At 41.3% G+C, this 27,125-nt stretch overlaps 2 protein-coding genes across 2 annotated transcripts; both read right to left on the reverse strand.

Moving 5' to 3' along the window:
- Positions 1–176: 176 nt before the first annotated feature.
- LOC127317107 (beta-glucosidase 24) lies at positions 177–4,176 on the reverse strand. The gene is made up of 13 exons (XM_051347630.2): positions 3,985–4,176; positions 3,834–3,903; positions 3,680–3,738; positions 3,535–3,610; positions 3,382–3,459; positions 3,229–3,316; positions 2,698–2,953; positions 1,677–1,792; positions 1,342–1,559; positions 1,222–1,253; positions 986–1,088; positions 767–875; positions 177–589 (listed from the first exon to the last, which is right to left on the reverse strand). The coding sequence occupies exons 1-13, from the start codon at positions 4,111–4,113 to the stop codon at positions 421–423; spliced, it is 1,503 nt and encodes a 500-aa protein (XP_051203590.1). The 5' UTR covers positions 4,114–4,176; the 3' UTR covers positions 177–420.
- A 1,417-nt stretch (positions 4,177–5,593) lies between these two features.
- On the reverse strand, positions 5,594–6,861 carry LOC127317106 (uncharacterized). The gene is made up of 2 exons (XM_051347629.2): positions 6,628–6,861; positions 5,594–6,350 (listed from the first exon to the last, which is right to left on the reverse strand). The coding sequence occupies exon 2, from the start codon at positions 6,182–6,184 to the stop codon at positions 5,774–5,776; it is 411 nt and encodes a 136-aa protein (XP_051203589.1). The 5' UTR covers positions 6,185–6,350; positions 6,628–6,861; the 3' UTR covers positions 5,594–5,773.
- Positions 6,862–27,125: the final 20,264 nt, after the last annotated feature.

Raw genomic sequence — 27,125 nt, forward strand, 5'->3', positions numbered from 1 at the left:
ATATTCTACTTTCCAATGACATGATTTTTATATAGTACAATTCATGTTATGTTAGTTAAATTTACGATCTAGGGATACGTGGAGGCCTTATAATCCCTAACGGAGGTAGTAAGCCCTAGTTGGTTTTTAGAACCTCGAAATTGTTGCTATTTTTTATGCTGCGTTGAAGCGATTTGATCATCTGTTTCTTGCTTACAAATGTCATTCCAACACGTTTTTTATTTGGTAAGCCAGCAAGACTGACCACGTCTGTTATGCCTTATTACATAGCAATTATTTGGAGCACTAGCATTTTCCTTGAAATTACAATTACAATCAAGCTATCTATACTACTATTCTGGCAATCCACTCAGAGTCTGATGTGTACATTACCTAACACTGTTACTGCATATAAAAAACTTCACTTATACAGTACAAGTTTTAGTGCTCAAGAAACTTCTGAAACCATTGGCTGGATCTCTTTGGATATCTTTTCAGACCATCCTTGTAGTCGACGTAGTTAAGGCCAAATCGAACACTGTAACCGTCCATCCACTCGAAGTTGTCAAACAGAGACCATGCAAAATATCCCCGTACATCTACTCCTTCCCTGACATTGTCATGTAGACACTTCATTGTTTTGACATAAATTGAGTTAAAGCACTAATGTGATATTAGTTATTATTTTATCTAGTTATCTTAGGGCCTTAGGGCTTTTTGAACATGGAATATGTGTCAAACTTGTTTTGACACTTTATTGTTTTGACATAAATTGAGTCAAACTTACCTTAGGGCCTTTTGAACATGGAATATGTGTTGCTGGTAGAATTCTATTCTGGTATTGTCAATCAAGGCTTCTTGAAGAGGTAAGTTTTCGTTGTTAATTTCATCAACACCTGCAAGATGATTGTTTGCTCAGGCGAGAGATTGGAGTAAATTGCCATCGTTTGCTCAGGCAAGAGGGTGGAGTAAATTGCCATTGTTTGCAGCAGTTAGGCTGACCTACCATTTTCTGTGATGTAGATAGTAGGGTTGTTGTATGTCTTCTTGGTGTATAGCAAGAGTTCTTCTATTCCTTCTGGATAGATGTAGAGCCAAGAAGAGCCAGCCTAGAGAGAAATTATTCTGTTACTTTTTTTCCATGCTTTTGAAATATTTTTGTATGCTGAGTTTATTATAAGATTGGCACCGTTTACAGCTATCCAAACATGAATTAGGATGATATCTCTGAGCAAGTCATACCTTTGGGCCAATATATGTTCCATTTCTCTCCACTTTTGTTTCATGCAGAGCAAAACTATTAGCTCACCTAATGTATTCGAATACCAGCATAGAGATGAGATTGCTTGCATAGTTGCATACCTCCTTGTTCAGTTTGTGAGTCAGTGCTGTAGCTTTTGTTACTATTGCTGCTGCGTTTAGCATTCCGAGCATATCTTGCTGAATAGTAATTGAGTCCAATGAAATCAAATGATCCTTTTATAGCTTTTGCCTGGTCTTTTGTGAATTTTGGTAATCTGTTTCCAACCAGTGTTTTCATGCTGAGTGGATAGTCTCCTTTGGTTAAGGGATCCATGAACCTGTTAAATTTGTTAATGCGCTACGTGTGAATAAGAAGATCTTAAGAATTTGCCAGTTGCAGTGGCTTGAAACTTCATGGACAAACCTGAACCACATATTGGATTTATTACACTCACCATCCATACATGAAGTCCAATGCACGCTTCGCAGCATCCTTGTCTTCCTTGCAATTTGAGTAGGGAATTATCCAATTGCTAACTATTGTAATACCGATTCTTCCTTTTTGCTCCATCTGTGTGATCAAGAATTAATTGATTTATCACTGTAAAACAACAAACTGGCAAAATATATGGGTGTTTAGCTGTAAAAACTACTTAAACATTCCTTGTTCCTATTAGGAGGTACCATGTCTAAATATTTCCTTTGCTCCATCACTGTCTTTAGTCTGAGATGCATTTTTTTTTTGGATATTTTGTGTGCCCCCGTTATATTGTCTATGGTTGACATTTATCAAGAAATTCGGTGGCTTGCTTCTGACAGTAGATTGTGTAGGCAATGTCTTTGGTGTCTTGGTTCTACTCCGAGAAATCGCATACATGCAAATTGTTCGGTAGCCATAGATTAGACTGGAAATTTTTAAACCCAGGCATATGGTCCTTTTACCCACCGAAAAAATCAAAATGTCAAAAAGTCCTTTTTTTACGGTACCTCCACATTCTATGTGCTCGCTATAAGTTTCGTAAAAAACTGCCATTTTTCGTGGCCTCTGTAAAAATATACAAAATTTCTTTGCAAAAGAGAATGGATTTTGTACACATGCATGGGTGTGGGTGTGTTTTGTACCGTCGATTTATTCCTCGATATTCCCACTTGCCGTGCTTTAGCACCAAATTTTGACCTTTTTGCACAGGCCACGTAAAGCTTCAGTTTCTTGTGAAAATTTCGAAGGATGTGGAGATGTACGCGTAACAATTTTTTTTTTTGGAATACTTCAACATTTTTTTAATTTGTTTAAAATGCATTTTAAATAAAGGGATCATATGCACCCAAGAGCAAAAGCGCCACATGTCCTCTAAATATATAGTAATACTGTAGGACAGTTTCTACATACTAGAATGCATTTATTCTATTCACAATAGTTCCTCGCCTGTGTTCTGTTACTGAAAATAGTCACAATGAAGTAAAACTAACTCGTACCTGATATTTGTCTCTGTACACTTTAACTGCTGCTGCATGAGACAGAAGTTGATTATGAGCTACTATATAAGGTTCCCTTCCTGAGTCTCCCATGCTACAACCTGGCTTTTGTGATGACGAACATCTGCCCGGTGCTAATGTGCCGCTGGAGTAGCCACCTATACTGAAACTCCAAGGCTCGTTGAATGTTATCCAGTACTTTACCCTGTCACCAAACTCCCTGAAGCAGATGTTGGCATAGTCCTGGAAATCTTCCCTGGTAATGTAGGCACAGCTCGATAAAGTTCAGTTCTTTGTTCTCTTATAATATAAAAAATGAAACAGTGTCTAGAAGGAACTAGACACTAATGATATAGTAGAAGCGGGACTTGGCGTGACAATTCCGGAAATTCGCTCCTGACAGGATTCGAACTCCGGTCATTGGGTGAACCACTGGGCTAGGCCCACGTTGTCTGTTCTCTTATAATATCAGCATGTTTTTTGTTATTCATCAGAGTAATGAGTTTGGGTCCATAATTCATGTCTACTTACACAATAAGGTGGCTTAAGAAGCCACTGTACTTCTGTTCTAATGCTTGCGGGGCGTCCCAGTGGAAAAGGGTCACAAATGGTTCAACACCTGCATTGTTGGTTAGATGTTAGGATGTGAACATATTGTAGTATCAGAAATCAGAAAATCTTTACCTTTGGAAATGAGCTTGTCGATGAGATTGTTGTAGTACTTGATACCTTCCATGTTGACCCCTCCACTCAGTTTTCCACCTGTGACCATGCATTAGCTGAGGAAACAAACCTTACATGCATGAGAAACTAGAAAAAGGATAGAGGATCACTTACTAGGCAGTATACGTGACCAAGAAATTGAGAATCTGTAGGCACTGAAGCCCATTTCCTTCATGATCTTAACATCCTCCTGCACTTGGTGGAATGTAGGCATTGAGATGAACATGTAGATTGGTGGTTAGTCATTAAGTTAGCTTACCTTGTACCGGTGGTAGGAATCTATTGCTACGTCTCCGGTGCTCCGATTTGCTATCTTGTCTGAATGGGGAAATCAGTGAACTACGATTACAGATCACCGTAGCAAGTCCGAGAGTCCACTTTGTATAGGCCTGTGCATGAGTACATGCAATTACCTGGGTGATTGTGTGTGAAGGCGTCCCAGATGCTGGCCCCTCTGCCACCTTCCCTCACAGCGCCTTCATACTGCACCAGCGCCACAAAGCAACATCAGCGCTGGGTACTGTCCTTCTAGTAGGCAGTCCTCCAGAGTTGTCCAGAACTTACCTGGTACGCAGAGGACGCCGTGCCAAAGAGAAAGCCCTTGGGGAACTGACTCCTAGCGATGTCGCATGGCTTCCCGTCGGCCCGCGCCGCCGCCAGGGAGAGCAGCAAGATCGCGAGTAGCTCGGACATGGCTGTGCTTCTGGCCTGTTTCTTCCTCTCCTTGTGCTATAATGTGGTCAGCAGGGCGCTCTCTTTATAGAATGTTTCAGGAGACGCAACAATGAAACAGAAAAGCATGGAAATCATGATGCCTAGCTGCTTTATTATATAGTGATGCCACCCAGTGAGCAGCCGTGAAGGAAACCTTTTGTGTGATGGATTGCATGACGATGATCCGTCTGAGACTTGTTGGACGCAAGTTGACATAGTGTTTGGTGGCTCAGGTGTACTTTCAGTTGTTATGTGTTTAGAAAGGTGTGTTTGGAGATTACTATCCAAACACATGAGAATTGGATAGAGTACACATGAAACGGCCAAATTATCAGAGGGACAGTCAACAAACATAAGGCATCATATCCCCGGTCTCTCGAGTTTATGCGCCACTCGACAGCGGATATGATTCTCCTCGCATAATCCCATTGCCAGGCAATATAGGTGAGGCAGAAAGTGGAACCTTCAGCTAGATCGCGGCAGCACCCAGCTGAATTAAGCAGATCTTCTTTCCACTAGATTATCTATAATAATAATAATGTAGCATGTCGAGATCTTGACCCATCTTGTTTTCTCTGTTGTAGAGTAGGGCGCAAGCACTACAACTTGCCGGAGCACCCACCCTGGAATTCTCATCAAGTCTTGGTATCTGGACGGTCCGGGTGAGCTTCGGGCCCATGGTACTTGCCAAATCTGGGCATGGTGCGCTGCAATTTAATTTGCACTCCAAATGACAGCGTAAAGTCCATCAGGCAGAGAGATTATGGCCACACCTCTGCCTGTGGAAAGGATATCATGATGTCTGGATCGTTTATGCTGCTGGTTGCCCCTGTGCTGAGTTGGTTCAGATGGCACAATAATCTTGTGATACACTGTATATGATAGCTAATGGCGTCGCATTCTTTGCCGATGTCATCAGTGATGAATCAGCGAGCTCATGGATCAATACCTCCTTACAATTTCCTTGACACCATAACATGTAAACATATTCGAAAATGGCAAAAAATCCAAAACAAAATGTCTCGTGTATATCTGAACATCCTACATGCTCACAAAGTTGTTTCAGCAAAAATCGACTTTTTGTGCAGCCTATGCAAAGAAGTCAAAATTCAGAGCTAAAATAAGGAATTTGTCAAGGCATTTGTTCTTGTCTTTTTTACAAAGGGTACAAAAAATGACCGTTTTTAGAGAAACATTACGTGGGCACATAGAACATGGAGATATACATGAGGAAAAAAATCTTAATTTTTGTAACACTGTCAAAATTGTTTTTTCGGATAAACAGCAAATGCATCCAAGATCAAAAGGGCATTTTCATAAGATATATTACTTCCCAATACTCGTGACGATGGAATTGCAAAGGTAAATACACAATGTGGACTTGCAAGAGCTCAGATCACCATCAACTGGTGAGCTGTGACGTGAGACAGTACTCACTGCTCAGCCAAGAAGAGCCAACTGTGGATTTAGAGTGGCTCACACACTCCTCATCACCATAAGCAAAACTTGCATGGTCTGCAATCAGCATATAATGTTTACATTCATAAGAATGACAGGAAAGAAAGCTAAAAATATGAAGTTGACAAAATTGAAGAGCATCTAGCTGTCTATAACTGATAATAACCCAAGAACCTGCTAACTACAGGCCCGCCTCCGCTGCCCGCCTCGGCGTGCTCTTCCGGCGGCTCCCGTTGAGCCGGAACCCCGCACTTGACCTAGTTGCTGACTCATCGTTGCTAGACCTGGTGGTGCTTGAGCTGTTCTCTTCGAGGTCATGATGGTCAGAGCCCTCTTCTTTGGGCACCCTGTTCCTCTTGCTCCCATTTTCCTCGAGCTTTGCATCGTCTCCTTCCCCTTGCTGATAGTCTGCATTGCCATTTAAGACACTCTCTACCAAATTCTTGACTTTTGCTGGATCGACTTTCTGCTTTTGGGGCCTCCCTCTCCTCTTCCTGGCAGGCGCGACCTCTTCGCCGCCGCTCCCCTTGTAGTCTTCGTGGCTCCTGCTGTTTGGGATGATCTTCCTCCCTCTGCCTCTTCCCCTGCCCATTGATCCAACCCAGTATCTGTCGTATCTGGAGCTGTATTGGGAAAATATCGGTGCAAACTAGATGCTTCACTGCTAGATGCAGCTAAATCTGATTGTCTGCGCTGGTTACTTGTTCTAAGCAAAGGTTTCTGGCTGCTAAAACCTTGGTGAAAGCATGGCTACAAATCTGCAAGAAAAATGACCGGCAATTTGCAATTTAATTGAGGTGATGGATTTAATCAGCATATCTTGCTGTACCAAAAGATACATAAACATTATCTTAGCAGTGTTGTAATGAGATCTATAGCTGTGCATAGAAATATCCCCATTTCAAATCTCAGATTGGGATACTCCAGTAGAACACCCCCATGAGATGCCAGGAAACCAGTAACTTACTCATGGAACAAGGAGTTATCATCCAAAATCTAATACAGGGAGGAGGAAGGATGGGGCTGAGAGCTGACCTCGCATCATCATCATCAAAGTAGCATCTGGTTCAAGATGCGTCTTGCAACCGATTAGTGGAGTACTTCTCCCAGTCCCAGAGGAAAGCAAGCAAGGTCTTGCTAGTACTGTACTATCGATTGGCAGAAGAGTAGCAAATCAAGCGGAGGAGGAAGGCTGTAGTATCGAAGTTTGTGGAAAGCTCGATGATTCTTGAATGAACGAGTAGGCAGCAGGCGGTGGTGCTACTGGGGCTCCTCCGGAGCAGACAGCAGCTGTAGCTGCTGCTGCAGGGACAGCCTACACACCACACCACGAGCAGGAGAGAGGGAGAGGGAGAGTGCAGATGGGCTTTGCTAGCTTTGTTGGGTTGCTTTCGTGCAGTTTCCACTTTGTTTACCAACCGTTGAAACCGAGCTGCTCCACTGTAGGCGATGCAACTGGCCCGACAAAGTAACAAATGTTTATTCGTGCAGCCAGGCGTAGCACAGCGCGCTTACCGCTGCGTCATGGCAGTGCTAGTGTTTCCATAATCTTTCATGTGTTCTTGAAGGATTCAAACAAAGGAAATTGGGAGAAGACAGGAAGGATCCCAAGACTGATTGACTGACTGACTGCCGAGAAAACCACGGGCTACAGCCAAGATCCATCGTTGCGTCTGCGTGTTAAAAAGTGGCTCCGCCCCATAAAGAACTGTTTCTTTCTTTCGCGGAGCAACATCATCTCCATTGGTGTCCTCAGCTGAAGAAGGGACCGTTTAGTGGCATCGTTTTTGGTATGTCTGTTTGTCCTCCAAGGGCGGTCCCAAATATTTTTGTAACGAAATGTTAATATTTTATTCATGATTCAATCGCTTATATAGAAGGAAATAGAAGTAAAACATAGCGACTATCGTCGAACACCTTCGTTGTCGTCCTCAAACCTAAACTAGAGGCTTCTGCGCATCGCCGCAGTCGCTGTCATCGCTTTTGTGGTAGTTCAAAACACCTTCGAACATGAAGTTCAAAACACAGCAGACGTCTATTTGTGGGCACGTGCGAACTCATGCCAACCATTGTGGAGGTATACATGGTCTTGCACGTCGAATAGGATCTTGTAACATCCCAGGTTTAGAGGCTACAAAAAAGAGAATACACATGTGTGTATTGCATTCATGCATAGAAAATCGGGAAATTTTCGCGCGTTCATCTAAACACAAAGAGATCGAGGTTTCTCTCGCGTCGATGAAATTGATTTAGGTCATCGACGCGAGTGCGATAAATTTCGACATGATCTTTGTTGGGTTATTGTGTTTTGGGGGGAAACAATGTGATTTCAAATTCAAATATAAAAGACATAAATTCAAAGAAATTGCAATTTGAAATTTAAACAAATATATAAATACAATATGTAAAAGTAAAAACATTTGACAAATCCAAATGAATTACTGATTTAAACTTTATTACAAATATAATTATTCAACTATTTACAAGTTCCATAAAGGAAATCAAGTTACAAAGAATACAAAATAGAAATAAAAAAGAATTCCTAAAACTAAATCTTGATCTTCTCAATCCTCTAATTCTTCTTTCCTTGCAATAAAAGAAACAAAACAAATACAAGAGAAATAATAGTGGGTAATGTTAAAATGTTTGCCTCACCTTTGGTGAGGCAATGTTAAGTGTTGGAGACTAGCCATAGAAAATTAGGAACTTGTCCTAATAACCAAATATTGATTAGAGGGAGTAAATCTGATTTAGGCAATAACAGATAATTAGAGCTTTTTGATCACTATTCCATCGAAGGCATCAACGAGGCATTACCAAGGACAACCACTAACAAAATCTCAGACAACTAGGGACATGAAGACAACAGTTGTTTGATTTCATTTATTTTTAGGCAACAAGATAATTATCTTAATCTCCCTCTAATCTAGCTAGAAACCATAATGCCCACAAAAGTATTTAGCTACATCACGGTTGACATTGAAAAGATAAAATGATCATAATACTTAAAAGCATATGTTAATTAAGCAGAAGCTTGATTAATATGAAAGTCACACTTAATTTGTTTAGCTGACATAATGATACCAACCATTAAGATAAAGAAGAAAAGTCTATAGATAATAGTCAAATACCAATAGCAGGCCAGCTAGAAGTATATTTTCACCTGGTAGTAACACAAAGAAATATTCAAACAGGTATAAGCACCACTTCAGCCGTGACTTGCATATGGGGGAAAAGAAAGTCAAGTTGTTCTTTTGCACTAGGTAGAGAAAACACACAGGCAGCACACTCACAAATTTGCATGGCATAGCTGTCGACACCAGCCCAGTACTACAAAAGCAAGGGCAGCACACCCAGCCAAATCATTTGGCTCAGGCTTCACCAAAGCAGTATAACAGCTGAAGCAGCACACCGCATATTCCAGTGGAATCATCCTTTTCCCCCTGATGCTAAAGCACACCAGCAGCTCCAGCTCCAACACAGTAGCTAGAACAGCAAGAACACATCAGCAGTATCCAAGAGGAAGGGGTGATTGAAGGCCATGAGCAACTCAAATCATACATTACTAATTATTATAAAGACCTGTTAGGTCCTCCGGAGGAAAGCTCTTTTTCTCTTAACGAGGACTTAACGGATGATATACCCCAAGTTTCTATGGAAGAAAATGGCCTACTAACCGCACCTTATTCTGAGGATGAGGTTCAGAAGGCAATTTTCCAAATGGATTGCAATAAAGCACCGGGTCCAGATGGTTTTCCAGCGGAGTTTTATCAAACTTTTTGGGATACTATTAAATCGGACCTTCTAGATTTGTTCAGTGATCTCCACACAAGACAACTAGAATTATTTCGTCTAAATTTTGGTGAAGTAATTTTGTTACCGAAGGTTAATGAGGCAGAAAGGATTCAACAATATAGACCTATTTGCCTATTAAACGTCAGTTTCAAGATTTTCACGAAAGTGGCCACCATTAGACTTAATACGGTTGCCGATCATGTTGTTCAACCATCACAGACCGCTTTTATGCAAGGAAGTAATATCCTTGATGGAGTGGCAGTGTTGCACGAGACGGTACATGATATGCATTCTAAGAAATTAAATGGGGTCATTTTAAAATTAGATTTCGAAAAGGCGTATGATAAGGTCAAGTGGTCTTTTCTGCAGCAGACACTTAGGATGAAAGGTTTTTCTCCAAAGTGGCGCGCTCTAATTTATGATTTTGTGTATGGAGGTAGTGTGGCAATCCGGGTTAATGATGACACCGGCCACTATTTCCAAACACGAAAAGGGTTGCGCCAAGGGGATCCGTTATCACCGATGTTGTTTAACATTGTAGCGGATATGTTGGCGATACTCATAGAGCGGGCCAAGTCTGATGGTCAGATTGAAGGTGTGATCCCACATTTGGTTGATGGGGGTTTATCTATCCTTCAATATGCCGACGATACAATTCTTTTTATGGATCATGATCTCGAAAAAGCTCGCAATCTGAAATTAATTTTGGCTGCTTTTGAGCAGTTGTCGGGATTAAAAATCAATTTCCATAAAAGTGAATTGTTCTGTTTCGGAGATGCCCAAAACGATATGACTCTATATACAGAGTTGTTTGGTTGTGGGCAAGGCCAATTTCCTATTCGCTATTTGGGTATTCCGATTCATTATCGGAGACTTACAATTGCTGAATGGAAAATTGTGGAAGAAAGATTACAAAAACGCCTTAGTAGTTGGAAGGGTAAATTGTTGTCCCTCGGAGGAAGATTGGTTCTCATTAATTGAGTACTGACAAATATGGTACTGTATATGTTATCATTCTTCCTGTTGCCAAAAGGAATTCTGCATAAACTCGATTATTATCGATCCAGATTCTTCTGGCAAGGGGACAGCGAGAAAAAGAAATATTGACTGGTTAAATGGAGTGTAGTTTGTAGTCCCAAAGATCAAGGCGGACTGGGAGTTCATGACCTGGAGGTCAAGAACTCAGCTCTGCTGGGTAAATGGCTATTTAAGCTTCTTACTGAGGATGGGATTTGGCAAACTATTCTTCGTAGAAAGTATATTGGCTCGAAGGCGCTATCCCAAGTGGTTTGGAAACCTGGGGACTCTCACTTCTGGGCTGGTCTCATTGCGACAAAAAATGTATTCTTTCGCCATGGTACTTTCTCTATTAAGAATGGAGAACAGATACGGTTCTGGGAAGATGTTTGGTTAGACAATGCTTCCTTAAGTGAACAGTATCCCGCCTTGTATAGTATTGTTCGTCGCAAAGGTGATACCATTGCCACGGTAATGGCTACCTCACCTCCGAATGTGACGTTCAGACGGGTTTTACTTGGACAAAGGCTATTGGCATGGAATGCTTTAATTCAACGGCTGGGAGATATTCACCTATCACCTGAACCGGATGAATTTAGATGGAATCTTCATGTAGATGGCACGTTCTCAGTCAAATCTTTATACAATGCGATTCTTCATTCTGATATACCGGTTGATAATAATAAGAAAATCTGGAAGATGAAAATACCATTAAAAATTAAAATTTTTGGATGGTATCTTCGTCGCGGAGTTATTCTTACCAAAGATAATCTTGTCAAACGGAATTGGCATGGAAGTTCTAGGTGTGTTTTTTGTCACCATGATGAAACTATTAAACACCTTTTTTTCCAGTGCCATTTTGCGAGATCTATTTGGTCAGTCATCCAAGTCGCATCTACCCTGTATCCCCCGACTAGTGTAGCCAATGTCTTTGGCAACTGGCTTCACGGTATCGATTCACGGTTTAAGTTGCTTCTTAGGGTGGGGGCGCTAGCAGTTATCTGGGCACTCTGGCTAAGTAGAAATGACAAGATTTTTAACGATAAAAATTGTTCTTTGTTGCAGGTCATCTACAGATGTACAGGTATTCTCCGTTTGTGGTTACCTCTTCAGCGGATGGAGAACCGAGACCTATTTACGGAGGTCTGTACACGGTTGGAGGCTACGGCGAGGGATACTTTTTCCCTACATGGGTGGCAGCATAGTCTACGGATTGCAGCACCACCCACACCCTAGGAGTTATATGATTCATCGTTCCGATATGTATTCCGCCTAGTTTTATATATTTTTGAATCCAGACATTTTGAACGGCTGTGTGCATCCTGGTTATGCAGAGGCTGGATGTAATTGCTTTCCCCAAAGTAATAAAGCATCCTTTATCGAAAAAAAAAATAAGATTCAAGTAGCAGATCAGGAAGCAAGGAGGAGGAGAAGGAGGCTACCAAAAGTAGGTTATATCAGAATCTAGAAGACAAGCATCCCAGAAGTCCAAGCTACAGAGTTCAGCAGGTAGAAACTAGCTAGAAGCATGAGCTAGATCTTGCAGTATTTGTTCTTAAGCTTTCGCATAGTCACATTAGGGAAATAGGAAGAATAATACACATCTGTCCAATCTAAATACCCTTCCACTAGATTTTCATCCAGGAGGAAAGAGAGATGGATTTCACTCAGCTCTGCCATAGAAGTGCTATGCTATGCTCATCCTAGAGTTTGGAAAGTTACAACTAGTATCTGTTCTAAAAATCTAGCCTCAGCCTTTGCATCACAGAAAGAGCCAAGAGATCAAGCACAAGCATTTGTTCTTGTCAATATTAGATCACATAAATTGACAGGGACAAATAGCAGTAGACCATGTTGTTTACATCTACTGCTATATGCACTCCACCGGAGGCATCACATCAGTAGATCTAAAAGTAGCATAAGCCACTGAGTTGTTCAACACAAGCACATCAAGCTATTTTTCTAGCTTCCATAGCCAGAAATCATCCAAATTAACCATTGTCATATTGACAGTACAACTCCAACAAGTAACCGCACTTGCAATTCATACAAAATAAATTCAAATCATTTTCCTAGTTAATCCAACTAGGAATCATCGCTGGTTAATTCACTGCATATTGGATAGCTACAGGCCCGGGCGAGCGGGAGTGCGACTTGTGCCATCGCACAGGGCCCATGATTCTGAGGGGCCCCAGATTTTGTAGAACTCGGTCTACATACAGAAATTTACTCTATTAGTTATTTCATTTTGGCTAGTTCTTTCCTTCTTGTTAAAATCTCGGGTTTCGTGATTAAATCGCGAATTACAAATAGCTGACGACCCATTAGTCCTGGTAGCAGGCATAACAACTCAGCCCGTTAAATCCCGCCACCTCCAGTCTGGTAAAAAGGTAGCTGATATATTAAGTACTAACAGGTATCGATCCCAAAACCAACAACTGAATGAGTGGAACGGCAAACCAGACTAACCAACTGTGCAAGACCCTCTGGCTGTGAGATTAGCCGACTAGTTTACTATCTTTTCTGCATATAATTTTTTTTTTTGAAAACAAGGTCTATTTTTAGAATTTCGCACATGGCCCTAAATTTCACCGGCCCGGCCCTGGATAGCTACAAAATCATATAAACACCTTCATTCAGTCATTGATAATGAACCTATTCAGTGAATTAGTAGTGAACCAAATATTCAGTAACCACAAAGTTCAGTAGACTTATATATGCAGATCATATGCATACCAAGCCCGGATAGGATCACTGTCCAAGTTAATAGCTACCAAAAATTCAGTTAATTAAGTTTGTGCAACCAGAGCACAAACCATTCCGAAATGCAATGCCACTCTACCACTAGGAAGCCTAGTATACCATTACCAATATCAAACATTCTTGGGATACTGTAAGAAAGTTGAGGGAGACTCGGGCATAGGAGGAGACTGAGCTCGATCTAGTTCTTCACCAACACATACATGAAGAAGAGAGGGGAAAGGGTTATAACGAGGTCCTCTCAACGTCGATGAAGAGAAAGCAGAGGTGGTCAACGACGGTGGCCACGACACGGCGGCACGAGGAGCACCGAGGCGCATCACATGCACCAAGCTGCAACCTATAGCACCGCGGCGTAGACGAGGCATGGCGCTAGCGGGTGCTGGACGCGGAGTTGATGAAGGAGAATTTATGCGCAACGTTGAGTGGAACCCCAAGAGGAGAATTGTTTGCAGAGAACAGAATAGGAAAATGCTGTAGAAGATTGCAATTAAAAGAATAAGGACCGGGATCCACTGTTCACTAGAGGCGCCTCCCCAATAAATAAATATGATGGGTAAACAAATTACAGATGGGCAATTGATAAACAGAGATTCTACGCTAATGGTTTGTGCAGAATACATGCTATGAAAGTATGCGGGCATTACAACAATATACATAGACTGTAATCCAACTGCATCTATGACTAATAATCCACCTTCAGGATTGCATCCGCGACACCCTCCAGTATAAAGTTGCAAGCAACAGACTATCGCTTTAAGCAATGTGTGTAAAGTAAACGATGAAACTACCCTTGAATAGAACACCGATGTTTTCTCCCTAGTAGCAACAACACATCTACAACCGTAGAGAACAAGGTCACTTCCCATGGTTAAATAGAGGCATGGACCGACTATCGAGCATAAATACTCCCTCTTGGAGTCGCTAGCATCTACTTGGCCAGAGCAAACGGAGATCATGCAAGATCATAATAACATAATACATAATCTCAACCAAATCAATCTCTCTATAAATCGGATCCACATCAAACCAACATGTAGCAATTACAAATAGATGATATTGATCATGTTAGGCAGCTCACAAGATCTATACATGAAGCACAACAAGGAGAGGCCAGCCATCTAGCTACTGCTATGGACCCATGGTCTCGTGGAAGACTACTCACGCATCACCTCGGATGAAGACATGGCGATGTAGAGGCCTCCGGCGGTGATTTCCCTCTCCGGCAGGGTGCCGGGATGGACTGCAGAACCCTCCCGAACTAGGGTTTCGGTTTACGGCAGCGTCGAAACTTTTCGTGGATGGAGGCTCGGGTCCCTGGGGTTTTCCCAATACGAGGAATAAATAGGCGGAAGAACGGAGCAAACGAGGCAACGAGGTGCCAGTACACGAAGCGCGGCCAAGGGTGGGGCCGCGCCTGCCCTATGTACTGCCATGTGGAAGCTCTCCTGCGCGTGTCCTTCTGACTCCATCTTCGTCCCGGAAAAATAAGACTGGGCTTTTGTTTCGTCCAATTCCGAGAAACTTTCATGTACAACTTTTCTGGAACACAAAAACAGCAGAAAACATAAACTGGCACTGCGGCACTGCGTTAATAGGTTAGTCCCAGAAAATGCTAAAAAGTGTGGAAAAGTGCACATAAAACATATAAGAATTGTAACAAAACAAGCATGGAGCATCAAAAATTATAGATACGTTTGGGACGTATCAACATCCCCAAGCTTAACTCCTGCTCGTCCACGAGTAGGTAAGTGATAATAAACAAATAATTATTGAGGTGACATGCTGTCACACTACTTTGATCAGTCTAAGTGTAAAAGCAAACATAGCTGGAATCATAGAACCTAACATAAGCATGATAGATATAATCAAGCAATGAAACTTAATAACCATGCTAAAATATGAATAGTAATCAAACAAAAGAAAATGTATAACATGCATGGAAAGCAAAATGATTGTCAAGAGCATAGCATAGATACATAATAAAGTGGTACTCAGCTTGTCTCATAAGTGGAAGCAAAACATAAATGCTTGTACACCTTTAAAAGATTATAAGGATAACTAGAAACAAAAAGTTTGAACAAGCAATACCATAATTATGAATCAATCAATAAAATCTTGGGACCATGCACATAAAACTAAGAATGACAACTATGCTCTCATAAGTGGTGCATAAACTAGAAGGTGGAGACTCAATATAAAAGAAAAAGAAGGTCTCTCTTTGAGAGGCAAGTAAGATCACTCATGTGCTGGAGCTTTTTATTGAAACAACAAGAGTATAAAATGCACTTTTGAGAGGTGGTTGTTCATTTCAACGAGTAGTAAAAAGAGCTATTGTCATCTTCCATACTAAGCAAGTTTGAGAGCGGTTCCGAAATATTTGGGCGAAGCCTCTTTTCATTTATACTTCTTATAAAATTGACACTCCTCCCAACCTTTGCTTACACATACCATGGCTAACCGAATCCTCGGGTGCCGAGCAAGCACTCACAAACCATGGAGGAGTGCCCTTTTCTTATAATTTTCCTATTTTCTTCCCCTATTGGAAGTTGTGGTCAAACCAACTCTTCTTTTTTTATATACTTTTTTATGTGACAAGTGAATGTTCTAGGACGTCGCCTAGAGGGGGGGTGAATAGGCGGTGTGTAAAAACTTCTACTTGAGAGCTAAACTAGGTGGAATAAAAATACTAAATGTTTACTAGTTTAGCTCAAGGCCTAACTACTAGAGGTTTGCCTAAGTGCTCCAACAACCTATGCTAGCATGATGAGCAACATGGTGATAACAAGATAGGTATAGCGCATTAAGCAAGATAGATATAACAAGGTAAAGCACATAGGTAAATGAGCTCGGGTTGAGAAGTAACCGGTGCACGAGGAGACGACGATGTATCCCGAAGTTCACACACTAAGGTTCTACGTCTCCGTCTGGAGCGGTGTGGAGGCACGTGGCACTCCAATGAGCTACTAGGGCCACCGTATTCTCGTCGAGTCTTTCCACCAAAGGAAAGGCCTTGATCCACTAAGAGACCCTTGAGGGTGGTCACCGAACCCGTACAAGCTTGGGCAAACACCCAAGTATCACACTTGAGGCAACTCCACAACACGGAGGCTCTCAAGTACACGGCCACAAGAGGCTACACCACCAAGCCACCAAGATACTAGCGCGCCAAAAGAGGCTAACACACTCCACAAAAGGAGCAATACGCCACAAGAGGCTAACACATTCCACAAAGGCCACAACGCCACAAAGACCACCACGCCACTAAGACGATGGGATCACTAAGGCTACAAGGACACAAAGGAGACACGGCGCCACAAGAGGCAACACGGCCACTAAAGGCAAGATGGCCACTAAGGCAAGAACACCACTAAGATGAACACACACTCTACGAGATCGAAACCCCGGAGAGAACTCAAACCGATGCACTTAATGCAATGGCTAAGAACACCACTAAGATGCCCAAGTTCTTCTCTCCCAAATTCCAACAAAGCAAGAAAATCTATTGGGGAATAAGGGAGGAAGAACAAAGAGTGGAGAAACACCAAGAAACTCCAAGATCTAGATCTAGCAAGATCCCCTCACTTGGAGAGGAATTCAATTGGTGAAGCACTAGATCTAGATATCCTCTCTCCTTTCCCCCAAAAATATGCAACAAATAGTGGGGGGATCAAGAGGAGGAAGAAGGAACCCAAGGTCAACAATGGAGGAGAGAGAATGGAGGGGAAGGGTTAGTTGGGTCGGAGGTGGAAGAGAGGTATATATAGGGGACCCAGAAATATGACTGTTGGGGCTGAAAAACGGTCAGATCCGTGCCCAAAGCGGTACTACCGCTTGTTGAAGCGGTACTACCGTTTGCGCCAAAACTGTGCAGAAAACGCCCAAAAAATATCCCAAAGCGGTACTACCGCTGTGCAAACCGGTAGTACCGTTCGTGTCAAAGAAACCAAATCTGACAAGAGCGAAGAGAGAGAGAGAGAGCAGTAGCGCGAAGGCATGCAGCGGCAGCATGCGATGAAGGAGGCGCGGGCGGGAGTTGCATGCGTGGGGGCCAGCGCGGGTCAACGCCCCAAGAGATCGAGCGCCTCGATCGCTGGTTCTCCCGCGCGTGATCGGCGAGCAAGCGGGCGATGGCACAAGCGCGTGGCGCTCGCGGTGGTGAGCTGCCACGGCGGCCCAAGGCGCTGGGTGGCTTGGCGCGGCCCAAAGCGGAGGCGGGCCAGTGCGGCGGGAAGCCCAGGACGGGCAGGGTGGTGGATGGCTGCGGGCTGAGCTGGGCTGGAGGCTGTTTGGTGGGAGGTGGAAGAAGGTGGGCCGGTAGTACCGGGCCCGGTACCGGCCTGGTACCATAATTGGGTTACGGTACTACCGGGCCGGTACCGGCCTGGTACCGCTTCAGATCCCAGTAAGGAAAATCGCGCGTGCGGTATTTAGCCCGGTACCGCCCGCGGTAGTACCGCCCGGCCCATATGTGCTGTTTTTCTTTTTCACATAATATGCAACACGGAAAACGCAATATCTTGAGCTAGGAAAATCGGAATGACATGAAACCGGTTTTGTTGGAAAGAGGGCGACAAGAGCTACCTTCTCACATGATGAAATCATGGAAAAGAGTGAGTGATGATTTTCTCATGGTCATAGAGGTGTAACCTCTCAAAATGGTATATCGGGAAAATCATCACTCTCGCACATGCAACATGCGATGCAACCGAAATCCGTTTCATGCATAAGAACCAAGAAGAACCAAGAACACGATGCAATGCATGCAAGGTTTGAGCTCTCTCCGATGATGCGACCCACTATCCTATCGAGCACAAACCTTGTCCTTGCGCGTTCTTCTCGAGTCGGCAAGCTCCGTCTTCATACTCTTCATGATTGTACATGCCACCGTCTTCCTTCAACATACACACCACCGTCTTCTTCCATCTTGTACGCACGCCACCGTCTTCATCCATCTTCAACGCCATCTTCTCTCTTCATCTTCTACGCCGTCTTCTCTCTTCATCTTCAACACCGTCTTCGTCTCTCTTCGACACCATCTTCATCATTGTACTCCGTGTTCTCCATCTTACAACCTTGAGTCCAACATGGCTATGGACTTGACCTAAGATTGATTCTCAATACAACCGTTAGTCCATAGGGATTGTCATCAATTACCAAAACCACACATGGGGCAATGGACATGTTCTTACAACAAGCAAGATGAAGCTCGTGAGTATTTGAGTTACTTAAATAGTATGGAAGATGACAACCACAATTTTAATTTACTTCCTTATGAGCTAAAAAAATGTCACAAAACGAGGAACTGTTTGAATGTTTTAAAGGTAGCACACGAGCAAACTACTATGAAATGGCAATGAAATACCACATATAGGCAGACATGGTGGACACTTTGGCATATTTGGTTTTTGGTGGTTGGATGCATGAATAAAATACTCATACAAATGGAGGCTAGAAAAAGACCGGGTGCGACCAACTAAGAGAGCATAATGGCCATAATCATGCACATCGACAAAATATATTAATCAAAGCATAAAGTGATACACAAGTTGCAAACTAAATAATCATAGAGGCAAGAATTGACTGGAATGTAGTCATAACATGTTGTAAAACGTGTGCCAAGTCGACCCAAATAAAAACATTCGCAGGAGAATATATACCACAATATTATGCTTTTCTATTGTATGCTAATACAATGCATGAAACCTTCAATGGCACACTAAACACTCTCAGTATTTGAGACTAATAATAATGAAAACATAATTAACAAGATCATCATGAGAATAACATCTAGCAATATATGCAAAAATAACTATGCCACAGTCTAAAAATGCTTCCATTTGCATCACATACACATAAAACTTTTTTTCATGCTTCCAACGCCAACCAAATGAAACCAAACAACTCTCATATATGAAAAACAAGTAAATGTCCAGAGAGCTATTGAAAATCAAAAAATGTAAAAGTGGAGCGTGTCTCTCCAACGCAAAATGCATAAAAGTGGAGCGTGTCTCACTCTAAAATAAACATGCAAAATAGCAGAGTGTGTCTCACTCCAAAGTAAATATGCAAAGCGGTGGAGCGTGTCTCACTCCAAAGTAAACATGAATGATGGGATCCAACTTTATTGAAAGTAAACACAAAGCAAAAATGAAAGACGCTCCAAGGATAACACATATCACATGAAGGAATAAAAATATAGCGTGTTGAAAAATGACCTGGTGCTTTTTGTTGATGAAGAGGGGATGCCTTGGGCATCCCCAAGCTTTGACGCTTGTAATTCTTGGATATTTCTTGGGGGTTAAGGGGACATCCCCAAGCTTGAGCTCTTGTCCATGCTTCATCTTATTGCATCATTCTTGTCTTCCTACACTTGAAAACTTCCTTCACACAAAACTCAGCACAATTGATTAGCAACATTAGTGCAAATAAAAAATATATCAAACCAGCAAGGCTTCAGTAATATCACATATCAAACACTCATTTTAACATATGCTATTGTAGCTACTTCTTCCCAAAGCTCTTTTTCACAAAAGAACTCAAAAAGACGAAGCATAAGACGCAAATGCAAAACATGGCAGAAATAAGTCAAAACAGACCCGCAGGCAGAGATCAAAATTAAAGAAAGAGATCTGTTGCTCAAATCAAAAAATGCTATAATAGCGAAAGTTATCTAACATACTGGGGCATAAGCACAAAAATTTGCAGCTCAAAATAACGTTCTGGCGATTTTTAAGAATTTTTGTGTGACCATCATAGAATCTGTTTCAGAATTGCAAATACCCCAAACACTGCTTTCTTTCTATTAGAGGCTACCATTGGCACAAAAACGAAATAAAAACTATAAGGAGAGGTTATTACAGTAGCAATAACTTCCAAAACTCAACAAAGAAAAAATAACAGAAATAAAACATGGGTTGTCTCCCATAAGCATTTTTCTTTAACGCCTTTGAGCTAGGCGCAGAAAGGGTGCAAATCAAGTATTGTCAAGAGAGAAATCATTGAGATCAATTACTTCTTCCAAAACACCATTTGTATCATCAAGTACCTTAGACACCTATGAAGATTCAACATGCAATTTACTCTTAGTTGCACTAAAAGTGTTATCAAATTTAAACATATCACGGGTTTTTGGTTTGGGTGCCTTAGGGACATACATAAAATTTTGTTATTTACCAACAAAAGCTCTCTCCTTTTTGAAACCATGAGAGAAAAAAGTTGAACTCAAAGTTTTCATAGCTTCTTCAAGTTTACCAATTCTAATAGTTATATCATCATTTGCAATGCTACCATCCAAAATAACAATTTTTTTATTGATTCCTCCTATCAACTCATTAGTATGGATAGCATCAAAAAGTAAATTGGGCAAACTTTTCTCTAAAGAATCTAGTACTTTTACCACTTGCTCTAAAGTGATCTCAGTTTTAGCAACATTAATGGGTGGACTTCCTACTAAATTTTCAATTAAAATATAGGCTTCCGAAGCGGGAGCACCTGGGAAATTACCACCAGTAAGAGTATCTAGAACATATCTATTTCAAATAGAAATACCAACATAGAAATTCCTAAGAAGAATCATAGTAGAATATTTCTTAGTACATCTATGATGAGCATCACATATTCTATACCAAGCATCTTTCAAACTTTCACCCCCTTGTTGCTTAAAAGTACGAACCTCAACTTCAGGAACATTCATTTTGCAAAGTAAAGTAAACAACACAAATAAAAACTATTCTAATTTTTTTGGATTTTTGATATAAAATGCAAACAAGATAAAAATAAAATATGCAAGCAAAAGAATAACAAAGTAAAAGGGTTGAGAGTGAGCGACTCCCCTCGCAGAAGAGATGCTTTTCTCCCCGGCAACGGCGCCAGAAAAAGTTTTGCTGGGCGCGGAGTTGATGAAGGAAATTTATGCGTAACGTTGAGTGGAACCCCAAGAGGAAGGTATGATGAGCACAGGAGGAAGTTTTCCCTCAGTAAGAAACCAAGGTTTATCGACCAGTAGGAGAAAAATGTTCTTTCCCGAGGTGTTGCGAACCAACTCGTGGCAGGACGCACTGCCGGCGTCAGCAGCAACGTGGAGACCTGCACACAAACAACCAAGTACTTTGTCCCCAACTTTCAGCGAGGTTGTCAAGCTCACTGGTTTTGCTGAAAGCAAAGAATTAAATGAACCATGTGGAAGAAGAATTGTTTGCAGAGAACATAACAGGAAAATGCTATAGAAGATTGCAACTAAAAGAAGAAGGACCGGGGTCCACAGTTCACTAGAGGCGCCTCCCCAATAAATAAATATGATGGGTAAACAAATTACAGATGGGCAATTGATAAACAGAGATTCGACGCTAATGGTTGGTGCAGAATACATGCTATGAAAGTATGCGGGCATTTCAACAATATACATAGACCGTAATCCAACTGCATCTATGACTAATAATCCACCTTCAGGATTGCATCCGTGACACCCTCCAGTATAAAGTTGCAAGCAACAGACTATCGCTTTAAGAAATGTGTGTAAAGTAAACGATGAAACTACCCTTGAATAGAACAGAGCTATTTTCTCCCTAGTAGCAACATCACATCTACAACCATAGAGAACAAGGTCACTTCCCATGGTTAAATAGAGGCATGAACCCACTATCGAGCATAAATACTCCCTCTTGTAGTCGCTACCATCTACTTGGCTAGAGAATCTACTAGAAACGGAGAGCATGCAAGATCATAATAACATAATACATAATCTCAACCAAATCAATCTCTCTATAAATCGTATCCGCATCAAACCAACATGTAGCAATTACAAATAGATGATCTTGATCATGTTAGGCAGCTTACAAGATCTATACATGAAGCACAACAAGGAGAGGACAACCATCTAGCTACTTCTATGGACTCATGGTCCCGTGGAGTACTACTCACGCATCACCTCGGATGAAGACATGGCGATGTAGAGGCCTCCGACGGTGATTTCCCTCTCCGGCAGGGTGCCGGGATGGACTGCAGAACCCTTCCGAACTAGGGTTTCGGTTGACGGTGGCGTCAGAACTTTTTATGGACGGAGGCTCGAGTCCCTGGGGTTTTCCCGATACGAGGAATAAATAGGCGGAAGGGCGGAGCAAACAAGGCGACGAGGCGCCAGTACACGGGCCAGGCGCGACCAAGGGTGGGGTTGCGCCTGCCCTATGTACTACCACGTGGCAGCTCTCCTGCGCGTGTCCTTCTGGCTCCGTCTTCGTCCTGGAAAAATAAGACTATGGGCTTTTATTTCGTCCAATTCCGAGAAACTTTCATGTACAACTTTTCTGAAACACAAAAACAACAGAAAACAGAAACTGGCACTGCGGCACTGCATTAATAGGTTAGTCCCAGAAAATGCTAAAAAGTATGGAAAAGTGCACATAGAACATATAAGAATTGTAACAAAACAAGCATGGAGCATCAAAAATTATAGATACGTTTGGGACGTATCAGCGGGAGGTCACCATAACACCAACCAACACCCCACCATCCCACCATTGTCAGCACCAGGTGTTCACCGGAGCGCAGCGCGTCGAAGACCAAAACCCTAGTTCTAGTAGAGAGGAAAGGGGCGAGCAAGTGGGAGTCTGAATCTCAAATCGATCTGCTCAGGAGTGTAGAGAAAGGGGAGGCGCATCTTTTGCCACGGGCGACAACAACCACCGCATCGTGGGCGTATGCAAGGAGAAGTGGAAACCAAATCGAGTTGGGGGAGAAGACAAAGCTCGTCGAGGCGGACAAGATCCCCACCTCGCCGATGCCGGAGCGAGCCGGGGACGACCGGGAAAGAGGCGGCGAAGCCATGGGCGTTCGGGTGCGTGCGCGTGCGTGAGAATGAGGGAAGGAGAGGGTGAAGAGAGTGAGGGGGTGGGTTAGCTCAGGGTTGACCCGATCCATCCGGACCGACTTGGTCAGTTGGGCTAGATTCGTTTCGATTAGTTGGGCTTGGCCCAACTAGCCTTTTTGGCTAATTTTTTAGAAAATATATTTAGTAAAATAAAAATATAACAAAATACAAATATAAATATTTTGTACAAAAAAAAAAATCCTAAACATAATAAAATAACAACAAATAATTTAAACTCCAAAGGAAAATAATATGAATTTTCTTATAAATTTTGAAGATTAATTCTTAAGTCAAAAATTATCAAAGCTTAAACCCTAATCCAATAATTCTTAATTTGTCTTCAAACAAATACAAGTATTAAATAACTATTAACCTGTATTTTAAAGTTATTTTTAACTTTAATCCATATTCAAAAAGTTTTCCTTTAAGGTTGCATTTAATCATAAGAAGTTCCTAAAGTTATTTTTTCAAAACCTAGAAAAGAATTCTGAAATATATCCTTATTTGCCCAATATTTAGAATCCTTACTAAACAAATGAAATGCATGTTCCTATTCTACTAAAATGGTACAAGCCCAAATGCAAATAAAGTTGTCATGTCATGTCGTCGGAAACCTATGTGATCAAGTAGTACCAAATAAAAGTAAAATCCTAACTTACTATACTTTGATGCCATCTCCATTAATCATCATTCATTGGTATAACACCACTTTTGTCAACTAAAGTATCATCCATGTATAGTGATGTACCTTATGTACTCATTCTCAAGTAAACCATCCAAGTACTAAATGATTAGAAGTTCATTTCATTTAAACATCTATCTCCTACTTATTTACTGGACTAATTGAAAAAGAACAATAAACCCTAGAAACCAATAAATCTTATTTAAATTACTTCTTGTTCATTAATAAACATGTTCTTCAAAAGTTATTCTTTTGAAGTAAATAATCATTAACCATGACTCATAGGACTTAAAACTAATAATTACTATTCATTGTATGCTAGTATGATTATTATTACCACTTGGATATGCTACCAAGTTAACCAAACCTTAATGAGAAACTTATTTGTGGAATCACTCTAAAAGTGCAACACACCCCAAAGAAATCATTACAACTCACCAATTCATAAATCATCAGGGTTAGGTTATGTTTAGAGCGATTGCATCTCCTAATTATGCATTATAACATCTTGTCGAATCCTTTAAATATTGTCCTTACCGGACGATGATGTTATTTCAGAATTTGGAGTTATATCGCATCGAAGTCTTTGACTGCAGAATCTTGCAGTCAAAAAAGACAAGTTCATCTCTTGCTCGTGTCATTTGATTATTTTTATAAAATTACTTGCAAAGTACTATACTGATCACTCCTGCATTGAAAATCAATAAATTACTTTTATAATTATGAATATGACTATGTGGTGGGCAATGGAACCATGGTTGGAGATGACGGTGGAGGTTCCATCGCAAATGGGAATGTATTCACATATGATTAACAACAAATGTCGTCCAGTTATTCTAGCGTCGTATATTATGTGTTAGCCATAAGATCTTTAATGGAACGGAGAAGTCAGTTGTACCTTTTTCCTTCCGCATATCAACGGACTTGATAGAGCCTACCTGTGTGTTTGTGAACACACAGTAGTTTGGGATGGACTTAATCTCCCCATCCACCTGGATGAAGGGCGCTCTACCGCCTAAGATGGATTGTCCATAGCATATCGTGCGTAAAGCCGTATGAACGGAAGATGTCTACCGAGGATATGTGAGTGCGACAAAAGGGTGGGTATGTGGGGTCGCGGAGAAGGACAATGATTGGCTTGGACCTTATACTGGGCCTCAAACCAAGGAAGTGTGGACCGGAAAGATCGCCCGATTGGAAACAAGGATAAGTTCTCTTATGGGTAAAGTAACACACCTCCGCATATTGTATTGAATTGTGACTTGTCACTCCCTATTTCGGGAAGGAACTACGAATGTTGTAGGAAAGGAACTCCACGAAGTTCTGGTCAACCTGTGAAGACTGACCAATCTAGTTTTTCAAATAAAATAAATCTTTTGAAGAAATGATTATAAAAACTTGCATTTGCCTACGACTTTCTAGTCTATGGCTGTAGCTAGTGCATGCTACACCTATTTCTATTATTGAACTTGCTGAGTACTCTCGTACTCATCCGTTCCCTCTTGAACCCCCTGCTTAGATTTAAAGTCACCGAAGGAGAAACTACCATGGAACTCGAAGACAAAGGAGTCAACTACAACAAGATGGAGAACCCAATCAATGAAGTCAATGGAGTCAAATTCTACATTAGCTAGGGTGGAAGCCTAGACTAGTAATAGAAGGGAATCATTTCCCCAATCCTAGCACCTAAGTAGCTAGAGTTTTATCAAATTTCTTTAGCAAGCCAAGTACTTCTAGAGCTAGATTTAGACATAAGTTAGTCAACGAGTTGTTCTTCTGGGGCTTTATTTGCAGTTTTACCTCAGTGCAAAATAGGAGGTTGTGTTGATCTTCTGTAAAGAGCTTATGTGTAATTCTATAGACATGCCTTGGACTCGCATATGTTTCTGTTGTAGCACTCCGAGGAATGAAATACTAGTGGAATGGTGTTCCATTGGTGTCATGTCAACGACTTGCGTACTACAACATGGAGTGGTATATTGAGTCACCGCAGCTGGTATCATAGCAAATGATTTGACCCTAGGATTAAACCCCTTTAAAGGAGACCTATAGATTTGGTAGTGTCTATAAGAAGTTGTTTAGCTGAAGCAATTATTCTTATTACTTGAGATGGATATTCACTTGAGAATAATCCTGACACACTTGAGTCAACTTTTCTTACCTATTTATCTTAAGTAAAGTTAGCTACCTATCTTGCTTTTCAAATATGTAGAACACTATTGAAGCCTTAAGATAGTAGGTGTTAGTAGACCATAGTTGGTATACAATACATGGTAGTCCAAAGAGAGGATACAACCATAAGGAAGATATCCTATTGGAAGATGTATACCAAGACAAGTTATGCTTAAGTAAAAGTCGTCCAAATCTGCCATAGGAAGGATACTAAGTAATGAACAATAGTCATATAGGGTAGTGTAGACCTATGATGAGTCAATCATGGGAGGTAAGGAAGAGCGATAGGAATAAAATGTTCACTTACATGGTAGAATTTCTAATCATGTCTGATTCACTTGAGAGTCATTATGTGATGTAGTAGAACATCATAAAACTCAACAAGAATAGGATGAGAAAAGTTAGGTGTTAAATGGTAGTACATGAATTTATATCCCAAAACCATGACAATTGTGCCAAGTATGCTAGAACCATAGTCGATAGTCCAAAGAAGCCTCACTAGAGCATATTCTAATATAGAAAAACCTGGAACTATATGAGTTATGCTCTAACAATCATGTGTTTAGAGTAGCCATGTTATAATCTCTAGAGATCATGTGAGGTTAGTCTTCAACAAAATGGAAGCTAAGCTAGTATTTCCAAAATAAATTAGGCCAGCCACAACTATTTTAGACCACTTTGTTCAAGTTTATCCGATTGCAAATGAGCAGTTGGGGTAAATATGGAGAAATCATAATATTCCCTATATAAGTGCTAAGTATCACGACATAAACCTATATTATGTGGTGTTATATACTATACATATGAGCCCGAAGTTTAGGGATGTCTTACCCAACTACTGCATATAATGATGTATATTATAAGCACAAAGTTGAATCTTCTTGAATTTTACTGGAGTTCATTGTTTGACTAGATCTATACATGAAGTTTGACTTTGATATGCAAGTGCATGTTATAATATCAAGCTCTTACTTGATGTTATAGATCTAGAGGGTAATGGGATTCATGTGAGCAAGTGATAAATTTTAAGATTTTGAAAACAAGATGAAGGTTCACTAGAAGAAGGAAGTGTAGTTGTGGGAAGAAATTGTCGTGGTATCGTCACGGCATATTCCATGGGGTGGCTTAAGTCGAGTGGTTCCAGCCTTGGTCCACGATGGTCTCCGGATGCGGGTATGAGCACGAGCGACACATCGACGTACCCAGGTTCGGGGCCCTCGTAAGGAGGTAACACCCCTA

Source organism: Lolium perenne, chromosome 7 (assembly GCF_019359855.2).
Source record: "Lolium perenne isolate Kyuss_39 chromosome 7, Kyuss_2.0, whole genome shotgun sequence".
In the NCBI taxonomy this organism is placed as follows: Eukaryota; Viridiplantae; Streptophyta; class Magnoliopsida; order Poales; family Poaceae; genus Lolium; species Lolium perenne.

Bases quoted from the DNA above. Each gene is read 5' to 3' on its own strand.
- LOC127317106 (XM_051347629.2), bottom strand. From the start codon at position 6,184: ATGGGCAGGGGAAGAGGCAGAGGGAGGAAGATCATCCCAAACAGCAGG.
- LOC127317107 (XM_051347630.2), bottom strand. From the start codon at position 4,113: ATGTCCGAGCTACTCGCGATCTTGCTGCTCTCCCTGGCGGCGGCGCGG. The intron at 1,793-2,697 runs GTACGAGTTAGT...TTGATCACACAG, and splicing joins TGTACAGAGACAAATATCAG to ATGGAGCAAAAAGGAAGAAT. The intron at 1,089-1,221 runs GTATGACTTGCT...ATTTCTCTCTAG, and splicing joins GAACATATATTGGCCCAAAG to GCTGGCTCTTCTTGGCTCTA.